Source organism: Drosophila willistoni (assembly GCF_018902025.1).
Source record: "Drosophila willistoni isolate 14030-0811.24 chromosome 2L unlocalized genomic scaffold, UCI_dwil_1.1 Seg168, whole genome shotgun sequence".
NCBI lineage: Eukaryota > Metazoa > Arthropoda > Insecta > Diptera > Drosophilidae > Drosophila > Drosophila willistoni.
In genome coordinates, this window is record NW_025814047.1 from 2,055,216 (window position 1) to 2,065,407 (window position 10,192).

The 10,192-nt window shown below is 40.9% G+C and overlaps 5 protein-coding genes across 6 annotated transcripts; 3 read left to right on the forward strand and 2 right to left on the reverse strand.

Moving 5' to 3' along the window:
- Window positions 1-110: 110 nt before the first annotated feature.
- On the reverse strand, window positions 111-2,281 carry LOC6643285 (uncharacterized protein DDB_G0283357). Its single transcript, XM_023176306.2, has 2 exons — window positions 2,009-2,281; window positions 111-1,943 (listed from the first exon to the last, which is right to left on the reverse strand). Exons 1-2 carry the CDS (start codon window positions 2,157-2,159, stop codon window positions 541-543), a joined length of 1,554 nt encoding a protein of 517 aa, XP_023032074.1. The 5' UTR covers window positions 2,160-2,281; the 3' UTR covers window positions 111-540.
- A 221-nt stretch (window positions 2,282-2,502) lies between these two features.
- Window positions 2,503-4,658, forward strand: LOC6643284 (farnesyl pyrophosphate synthase). 2 transcript variants are annotated; one of them, XM_002066081.4, is made up of 7 exons: window positions 2,503-2,749; window positions 3,012-3,106; window positions 3,177-3,388; window positions 3,445-3,806; window positions 3,861-4,087; window positions 4,153-4,374; window positions 4,493-4,658. In XM_002066081.4, exons 1-6 carry the CDS (start codon window positions 2,592-2,594, stop codon window positions 4,332-4,334), a joined length of 1,236 nt encoding a protein of 411 aa, XP_002066117.1. In that variant the 5' UTR covers window positions 2,503-2,591; the 3' UTR covers window positions 4,335-4,374; window positions 4,493-4,658. The 2 variants fall into 2 exon arrangements, with proteins under 2 accessions (XP_002066117.1, XP_023032050.1); XM_023176282.2 differs by lacking the exon at window positions 4,493-4,658 and having other exon boundaries at window positions 4,153-4,387.
- Window positions 4,424-6,420, reverse strand: LOC6643283 (CWF19-like protein 1 homolog). The gene is made up of 7 exons (XM_002066080.3): window positions 6,401-6,420; window positions 6,177-6,343; window positions 5,784-6,109; window positions 5,406-5,723; window positions 5,238-5,346; window positions 4,690-5,176; window positions 4,424-4,623 (listed from the first exon to the last, which is right to left on the reverse strand). Exons 1-7 carry the CDS (start codon window positions 6,418-6,420, stop codon window positions 4,473-4,475), a joined length of 1,578 nt encoding a protein of 525 aa, XP_002066116.1. The 3' UTR covers window positions 4,424-4,472.
- A 261-nt stretch (window positions 6,421-6,681) lies between these two features.
- On the forward strand, window positions 6,682-7,713 carry LOC6643282. Its single transcript, XM_002066079.2, has 3 exons — window positions 6,682-7,063; window positions 7,125-7,235; window positions 7,302-7,713. The coding sequence occupies exons 1-3, from the start codon at window positions 6,962-6,964 to the stop codon at window positions 7,641-7,643; spliced, it is 555 nt and encodes a 184-aa protein (XP_002066115.1). The 5' UTR covers window positions 6,682-6,961; the 3' UTR covers window positions 7,644-7,713.
- Window positions 7,714-7,765: 52 nt separating this feature from the next.
- LOC6643301 (augmin complex subunit dgt5) lies at window positions 7,766-10,151 on the forward strand. Its single transcript, XM_002066078.4, has 5 exons — window positions 7,766-7,930; window positions 7,997-8,274; window positions 8,327-9,524; window positions 9,598-9,785; window positions 9,853-10,151. The coding sequence occupies exons 1-5, from the start codon at window positions 7,836-7,838 to the stop codon at window positions 10,110-10,112; spliced, it is 2,019 nt and encodes a 672-aa protein (XP_002066114.1). The 5' UTR covers window positions 7,766-7,835; the 3' UTR covers window positions 10,113-10,151.
- The last annotated feature ends 41 nt before the right edge of the window (window positions 10,152-10,192 follow it).

The following is a 10,192-nucleotide window of genomic DNA, read 5'->3' on the forward strand; positions in this document are numbered from 1 at the left end:
GAATCACACAGCAGGAGAATAGAAAACGAAGAATTTTTTTCCTTGAGTGTTTAACCTTTTACATTCTTCTGCATTAATTTCATTCAGTTTTTATAATTTATAGACTTTAATAAACATTTTGCTCAAGACTTGAATAAATTAAAATTTAAATGTATACTATGTATACCTTAACTTTAGATGGTTTACTTCACTTTTCAGCTTAAATTTATAGAGGAGAAAATGATAATATAGAAAATATATAAATACTCAATCCGAAAATATTGATAGGTTGGAGCGAGGGTGTGACTAGTGACTAAATGAAGCTTTCTTGGTGGGATTAGCTTAACAGTTGATGAGCAGAGAGATGATTAATGAAACCCTTAAGGGATTACTTAATTACTATATAAATATCTATATAGGCGGTTAGTCTCTTTTCATCTGTACTTAGACTTGAAGAATATTGCCGATGAAAAGTTAGGGATAAACCGCAAATAAATAATTCTATAGTATATATACATTATAGCTTTATGCAGCTCAGGGCATATCTAAATCTAACTTAATTCAATCATCGAAGAAAAGTATTTCCAGGATGCGCTTTTGTACATTTTTCCTACGATCTTTATTCATTTTCAATAGCTCGGTGGTCACCAGCTCACCCAATAAATGCTCTGAGGAACGTTGCACACTTGGCTGCGGATTTGGTGGTGCTGGAAATTTACCAAAATTTTGCACATGATGCGATGAGCCTGGACCCTGTTGATGTTGTTGTTGTTGTTGAGGCAATTGTTGATACAATTGGAATAGGAAATCAGTATTGGATGGGAACATATTCTGATGTTGTTGCTGTTGTTGTTGTTGTTGCTGCTGTTGTTGCTGCTGCTGTTGCTGATTGACAATGTTGTTGCCAGAACGTTGCATATTAAGCGAATTATTATTATTATTATTGCTATTGTTATTACTATTATTGTTATTATTTTGATAATCATGCTGCTGGAGCATAGTTTGAGGTTCCATTAAATCAGAATCAGAATCACCATCGGAATCTTGAAAATCGCCGCCTCCATTGTTCGAGGACATTTGTGATGGTGCATGATTATTGTTGCCATTGGCCATTTGGACACGAGGCCTTTTCATATGATAATTACTGCCAGTTGACGAGTCTAGATCATCGTTATTCTTATGATTATAGTTTGGCTGCATATTGGAATTAACACTGGAAGAGGAATGTACCACAGATGATGTTGTCGCCTGTTGACCAGAGGCAGGAGAGGATTGGGTCTGCTGTTGTTGCTGCTGCTGTGAACCAATGCCGACGGCTAGTGGCGATGACAATGGTGATTTCATTGATGATGAGGTCGAAGTTAGACTGCCGGCACTTGTCTGGGGTCCTGTAACACCCCCAACCACCGAATTATCCCGATATTGTTCCTGATAACCTTGCGAGGAATCCGCCATGACAGCTGCCACTGCAGCCGCCTGTTGCTGTTGCATCTGGGATTGTGAGATTTGCTGCAATTGCTGGGAATGCGAGGCCACTGCCGCTGCGAAATCTCGAAAAATCTCCGCCTCGATTTTCACCTGTCCATTGACTGTCTCCAGAGCTGAGGCAGCAGCCGTGCTTAAGACATTCATGGCATCGGGCTGATGATAATGATGGCCTGCACCATTACCACTCCCCTGGCCTTGCCCCTGGCCCTGACCAAAGTGCGACATATTCTTCACAGAGCTATTCGATTTGGAGTCCACATTATATTCACTATAATTGGAGCTATTTGCCGATTGCGGCGAGGTAAGAAAGTTGGGTACGTTGCGATAAGACTTGCGCGGCTGTATATGCTGATCCAGAAACTTCATTTTCTCCAGATACGGACGCGACAGATGCTCATACACAGGTGGATCGCCCTGTTTGCGTTGGGAGACATAGCGCTCACGCAAATATTTCCATCGCTTCTTGCAGGTTTCCACTGCAAATAAATGAAAGCAATCATTTGGAGTCGAAGTCCAGGCGGATAGCCTCAGCTTTACTTACCATCAGTTCGCAATTTCATGGCTATTATTGTCCAGGCCTCCTCTTTTGTCTCGTACTTGCCGCCCAAAGCACTTCCATTCAAATAATATTTCTGCCTATTGTAAATGACCCCGTGATGGGCCACCTCGTCTATGAGCTGTTCGTCCATCATTTTGCCTGGACCTCCTCCCTATTTGCGTTAATTAACTTTAGTTCTTAATTATTTTTATTTTTAATTGTTGTTTATTGTGTCAACAGAAATCTGGCCACACCAGGAAATGCAAAGAAATGGTCACACTGCTCTCATTTTTAAGAGAGAGCGTGAATTCGAGCCCATTGAGAAATGTCACCAAGTCCGGTTTGGCACAAAATTATGTAAAAAGTTAAAAATACTCTTTTTTTACAATTATATGTTTTTAAAATATTTCGAATCGTAGTGAGGCACGAAGGCAGTAAATGTCTACCATCTCTAATTTCTCAGCGAACTTATCCAGAGAACAGAGTGACCGTTCATCTTAATATCTCACCTCATCTTCAGCTGGTTGGGTCTCGCCTATATAAACAGAGCGCGCAACGCAAAAGTAGGCAAATTAATTCGGAAAATATGTTCAAATTGGCACGTCAATTGCTGCCCCAGCAGCCTCATATACTGAGACGTCTGCCCCGTTTCATTTCCACCAGTGATGAGGCCAAATCTGGGGACACAATTGGAGGCCTACCCACAGATTTGGTTAACGAGCAGAAATTGAAGAAAACTTCCAGGTGAGATTGGAGTAGTAGCAGTAAGATGTGTTAATTACGGGCAGGTGGAGTCGTTTTAATCTCTACCGGTTTTTTTTTTGGTTGTACTTGAACTTGATTTGTTTACTTAACACTTTGGGGCGTGGGTCGAAACTATGCTGTGTGCTACGGCAATGGGTAGAAGGGGGCTGGGGTGGAAAAAATCTCGAGAGAAAGTTGTGCCGTCACGTAGGCCAAAGTCTAGTGATATTTACGAATCGTTGTATACTCCATTGTTGTATAGAACCTTATCGACGCTACAAAATCACTCGGCACCCATTGCTGCTCGCGTCACGGTATCCAAAGATGAGAGTCGAGACTTTATGGCTGTGTTTCCAGGTGAGAGATCTCGCTTAAACGAATTCATGCAATTAACATAACAATAATCTAACCTCCCGCATTGTCACAGATGTTGTGCGTGACCTCACTGGAGTGACAAGGGCATACAACTGCAATGATGCCGCCAATTGGTTTGCCAGGGTTCTTCAATATAATGTTCCCCGGGGAAAGAAGAATCGTGGCATTCTATGCGTCTTGACCTATAAGAACTTGGTCCCAGCCGATCAAATCACACCAGAATCCCTGAAATTGGCTCACTACTTGGGCTGGTGTGTGGAAATGGTATTGATCTGTTTATTCTGATAAAAGAGCATTCAAGAAATTCATTTTGTTTCTAGCTACAAAGTTTCTTCATCATGTCGGATGATGTAATGGACAATAGCACGACTAGACGTGGTCAGTTGTGTTGGCACAGAGTGGAGGGAGTTGGTTTGACAGCCATCAATGATACCCTTATGGTTGAGAACGCAATGTTTGCCGTACTAAAGAAGCACTTTAGTCATCTTGATTGCTATGTGGATTTAATGGAGCTTTTCCATGAGATAAGCTTCATAACCACTTGTGGCCAAACATTGGACCAGATTAATTCACATCGAAAAGTCTCGGAATTCACAATGGATAATTATAAGTCTATTGTCTATAATAAGACTGCCTACTATACTTTTTATCTACCATTTGCCCTGGCCATGCATTTAGCTGGGTAAGCCTAATACATTTATTTCTAATCACCTTTCGGCTAATATTGGCATTTTAGTTTCAAAGATGCCGAAGCTTTTCGCCAGTCAAAGACCATACTTCTTGAGATGGGTCACTTTTTCCAAGTGCAAGATGATTTCTTGGATTGCTTTGGCAATCCGGACGTAACTGGCAAAATTGGCACCGATATCCAAGATAATAAATGCTCTTGGCTGGCCGTTGTGGCCATGCAGCGTGCAAATGCCGAGCAAAAACAAATTATGATGGACTGCTATGGCCAGGAAGGTGAGTGATGGGAATGCGAAACATGTCTAACTTTATCCTACATCTTTGCCATAATCTAATTTTAGATCCCATAAAAGTCAATCGCATCAAGGATCTATATAAAGAGCTCAGTTTGCCTACCACATATGCGACCTTTGAAGAGGAATCTTACAATATGATTAAAACCCATATACAACAAACATCACGCGGTGTCCCACATCAGAGTTTCTTGCAAATCCTTAACAAGATCTATCGACGGGATTCCTAATCATTGACTTTTAAATGGCTTGTCTTAATATTAATATAAGGTACTTACTCAAATTTGTAGTTTCTAATTCATTTACAACGAAAAATAACTAAAGGTTGACATGAGATTTTATACAAAACAAAACTTATCTCTTTCTATTTAATCATCATCGTCATCAGTAAAATCAAATGGTTGGAAAGCTTTACGGAATGATTCAACATGTGCCAGCTCTTCGTCTTTCTCCAGAAGACATTCCTTCCAATTGACTTTCTCATCGCAATTCAGCAAATTCTCCGAACAAAAAACGTCCCTGAAAAAATAAAAATGATAATAGTTGAACTGAAATCACACAAATTGTTATTAACTTTAAACGCACCTGGCAAAATGCAAAGGAAAATGTTTCATCTGTCGCGTAATTAATGTAGATTCATCGGGCAATTCTGCTAGGAAATATGGTCCCATTTCGGGTAACATTTTCGCCGATGTCAATTGTGGCAGTGTTTCGAATTCCAAATTGAATTCCTCAGCCTTGTCCTCGAAACTATGCTTTATCTTCCAGGCATAGCCCTCTTCGAAGGCCAGGACATTGATTTGCAAATGCACGGACTTGTAGTGACGCTCGGTAAAGCACACAGCCTGACCCAGCGACTTGAAAAATTGTCTCAGACTGTTCTTAAACTTATCCAACTCCTCCCAGTCCTCTGGACTCAATTGCGCCGAGCAGGGTATGTGCTTGGTGGACATTATTAGAACATGATGACTGTTGATGGGTCCTTTGGCCAAAGCCAAATAGAAACGTTCACCAACGGCAATAATTAAATGTTTCTCCACATCCGGTGAGGACAAACAGAACCAACATTTCTCTGAAAAAAGAAATGGGAATATAAATATTGAACACCATTTAAATAATTCTAATAGATTTACCCTGATCAATTTGTTGTATTCTAGGCCGTTTATTTTTGCCGCCTTGATTGCCTTGACGCTTGCGATTGCCACTCGAGTCCATGTCATAGAAATACTGACGATTCTCCGACTAAGAAATTAAAGTGTTTTAATTATGCTATCTCAGTCTTAAGACTAACGAGTACCCACCGTTTCATTTTTACTGATTGAGCCACTTAAATCCAGACCAATGAATGGACATTCTATCTCATTGGTGGTCTTTTGCACTAGATCTAGAAGGCGTGATTTATCCACTGGCTTTAAACTCAGGGCATAGATATATTTGGCCTTCTCTGCATTTCCAACTTCGGCCAGGGAAATGAACCGTGTGCAGAGCTCGAATTGTGTTGTCTCGTCCTTGGGCATACGAAAGGGCGGGCATTCAAAGTGGCTGCCATTAATGCCACAGAAATGATAACGTGGCTTAATCTCACGCGCCAAAAATGATATCAACTTGGAGGCGTTGGTCTACAAAAAAAGACAAAAAGATTCAGAATCTATTTGGAATTAAAGGAATGCTTCTCATACATTCTCCTTCTCTTGTATGCCATAGGGCCATTGCGATGTTAGCAACACATCTACACCACGATATTCCGTAGAGCAGTTCTTGGACACTAAACAGGAGTTGCGCACCGCTCCAATGTCCGCTTTGGTGAACTCATGACTGGCAGCTGCATCTCCCACAGCTGCTTCCATGCCGCTCAAATATGCAATCTTTACGCCACTGCTGAGAGTGTAGACGCCACGTTTGCCGAGATATGTGAGATTTGGGCAAACTTCACCATCCGTCAGATTCTCAAAGTGCTGTTGGTGCTCCTTGCGATTGGGACCAAGTATATATGTCGGCACGGTGACTGTTGAAAAGGTTCAAAAAGATTAGTTATCCTTTCCATTATTATGATTATAATCTACAAAACTTACTATGCTTGAAACCATTTTTGTAGGCAATCAGTTCGTCGTTTTGCTTTTCCTCGCCAAAGAAGTCGCCGACGCAGCAAAGAATTTCAAAGGGTCCCGCCTTTTTGTTCACCTGTTCGACACGTTGAAAAAGTTGCTTGAAACGACCCCGCACATCGCCCACCACTAAGCTGAAAGCGAATTTAGTTTATAAACGTTTATAATATTTTTATTTACCACTAACTTACATTTTTGTTGTTGCATCCATTACCGGCGCCAAAAAAAATTATGAGTGTTGGAAAACGCTCTAGTGTACATCATATGGCACATGAGCATGAGCGCAGGCCCCTATTTCTAGAAAGGGGTTTAATTTTTTCTAACAGAACTCTGTTAACACTGGTCACTTATAACCGTTGGACTTAAATGTTTCTGGTGAAGCACTACTCACTACTCGCCTTGAAATCATGACACATTTGATGAATTTGGTTAATTTGCCACATGCCAATTTATGTTTAATTAACCGAAAAGCCATCATCGAAATCATATTCAAATGCTGCAAATGTTCAAAACTCTTATATAACCTTTGGATGACATGTCAATAACCGAAAATATATAGTTTTCCATCCATATCCATTTTGAATATTAGAAATGACATTGGCCCCAAAAATGACATCCGATTGCAACAATGAACCTGATCAACTTGGGGTTTTCTCGTGTCATGCGTGGCTGCTTCCATTAAATGGCAATTTGTTGATGTATATAAAAAGGGTCGTTGGAATCAAATCAAATTCATTCAACAACTTATAACCATGTCAGCTAGTCACTTATTGATATTAACTTGCTGCTTAGTGCTGGCACAAAATGTCCGAGGTCAAACACAGATTAATTGCCAGCGACCACCTCAATTAGTGGTAAGTTAAAGAGAATCAGAATTAAAAACACATTTATTTTCAATTTTTCTTTCCGCAACAGGATCCATCATTATGTTGTCGAGATGGCGGTCGGGATCAGATTACTGAGCAATGTGCTCAGAAAATTGTTGGATCAGCTGCCAATGGTCCACCATCGATAGAAACTGCCACGGTGAGCTTAAAGTTTACTTTAAGGTCTTTTAATGATTAATAATTAATATTTCTTCTCGTTTTTTAGTGTCTAGCGGAATGCATACTTACCACATCCAATTATATAACAGAGCCCCAGAAGATCAATGCGACTAACATTCGGAATAATCTGTCGGCCAAGTTCTCCGATAAGGAATATGTAGAAGCCATGTCCATGGCATTCACCAAATGCGAGCCACAGGCACAACAGAGACTTGCCGTAATCCAGCAGCAACAACGTCAGCAACCAAAATGCAGTCCCTTTTCGGCCATTCTCCTGGGTTGCACATATATGGAGTACTTTAAGAATTGTCCAGCCAATCGTTGGACCCAGAGTACGGAATGTGCTTTAGCCAAGACATTTGTAACTCAATGTGGCTTGGGAGCTTGAGATTGTTGTTTTGTATTGTTGTTTATTAGTATTTAAAATAGTTTGTATAAAACAGTTTTTCAAATTTTAACAGTTTTGCCCATAACTGGTTTTTCATTACTCAACACTAAAAGTTGGTAGACGACCAACACTTATTTTTTTATTGGTCAATTGGGTCTTCGCGCGGCTTTTGTTTAAAATTGTTTATTAATTATGAGTTTAAATGAACGTATAGAGTCATTCCGGACATGGGCCACCAACATGGGATGCCCGCCCAAATCGTTGCCCACTGATCAGGCACTTAAAAAGTAAGAGTCAAAGGGAAAATACCTTGTTTGTTGTTGTTGTTCGAAATTCACTTGATCTTCTTGCAGCATTCTTAAATCGGGTCAAAGTCATCTATTTGAGCAACTCCAGGCACGTATCCAGCCACATCATGTTGTCCAGCAAGTGCGTCAAAATCTCCTTATTGCTGAAGTGGCCAAGCACAAAGATAAATTGGTGCCAATGGCCTCCAGGAGTTTTCTTCCCATCAAGCTCCAAACCCATTTGCGCATGCAAGAGCTGCAACAGCGCAAGGAGAAGGCCGATCGCGAATTAACAGTGGTCAGAAAGGAATACGAAGCACTTGCAGCCAGTATTAAAAGCAAAAGTAAGTAGAATCAAGTCCACCTATGACCATATCTCTGATTCCTTCTTTCAAGGCATTCAATGCACCAGTGCCAAGCACAAGCGTAACCAACTGGAGGCCAGGAATAATATGTTGGAACTAAAACTGGAATCAATGAACAAAACCTATGAAAAGGAATTACGGAATAAAACTCAAATATTGTCCACCATACCAGTCAGTCTCAACTCAAGTAATGGCAGTGAGAAGGAGGCCATGAAGGCAGTGGAACTGGCCATTAAAGAGCTGGAAAAGTATTATGAGATTTGTGATAAAGATGGCAGTGCCAATATGCTGCTAGCCAAGCAAAATTTATGGAGCCAAATGCGCAATATATTTGCTGGCATTCCACATCCTGTGCTCTTCTCGTGTGTAATGAAAATCAAGGAGCAGCAGCTGCAGCATGTGATGGAGTTGAACAAAACGACACTGGAGCATAACTCCTCCATCAATAAGACTCTATCCAAGCCACGTCTAAATAACTTTGATAAGAAACTACTGAAAACGAAGGGAGATCTGTTGGCCATGGTCTGTAAATATTTGGCTGTCTGTACAGAGGTCAATCAATTGGAGGAACGATTTGCCCAAGCCTATGGCTCGTTTGTCGACGAGCTGCAGAGAAAGGTTAACGCTTTCAATGGTCTAACCAGCGTAGAGGATATAGACAATGCCGAAGAGATAATCTCTGATTTTCTAGTTCAATATAATATGCGTAATTTCAATACTGCTCGAAATGATTATCTAGCTGAAGAGATTGAACGCTTGCGTCTGGAATTGGAGACCGGAGCCAAGCAATTGGAGAATCATGAGCTTCTCCTGGGCTCCATTAAACAGGTCTATGGTGATATCAATACATCGGTGAATCGCATCCAACATGAAATGCTGCAACTATCACAGATCAAGGGGAAAATTCTCTATTCGAAGAATATAATGAAGAATCGTCTGGATGATATGCAGGCGGCTACACAAAATCAAAATGCAAAGTCTCAGTTGGTCAGCACCAAATTGAAGGTCAACAATATGTCACTAATGGGAATGGAAAGTTTTACCTCGGCCAACGATACAGTCTTTTGTAGCACCAAATTGGAATTCGATGATAATACCATTTTGGGCAGAAGCTACGCCGACACCACTGTGCTAGCAATGGAAGCCCCCAATATGCCGTGTCATCTCCTCGAGTTGAATACGTTTGCCGAGACGCCAATGGATAGACTTAGCTGCATACCAAAGTCATGGTGAGTATGGAGTGGACAGGAGTCCAAGCATTGAGTAATCTTCCTGTTTGTCAACCCTTCTTCTTTTATGTAGCTTATATATGCTCTCAGCCAATCCGCTCATCGTTGAGGCCCAGGAATTGGCATCCACCGTTCAATTGGCTCCGGGGCATCTTCTCACTCCTTATGGTGCTTTGCAGGAAGTCCGTAAACGCATTTTGTGGGCGTCGGCAATTGCCGCACACACGTCTGACTTGAAATTCAATTTGGAGCCCTTAATTGGTAAGCTCAAACTCGATTCGTTGGCGTCGCGACATTTTGTTTCATTTCCGCTCCCCCCCTCTTTCAGTTGATCCGCATGATTTGAAGTTAAAATCGAGACGCCAGAATGATGAAATAACCGAACTCTTGGACAATATGAAGGCCATTGGCGCCAAGACCCAATATCAAGTGCAAAAAGTTGAGCGCCTCGCAAAATTCATTCAAGATAATCCCATGAGGCGTTATGTGCCGCCCACAAAGAGATATAATAATGCCTCATTCAATGATTTTGAATCGGAATACACTCTATATTTGCGCATGACGCCACAAGGAGCTATTCGTAACTAGAGTTAAAAATTATAAACTAAGCAAAAAACAAAAATTGAATGAAACATTTCATATTTTTAAGATTTTTTTATTGATTTTTT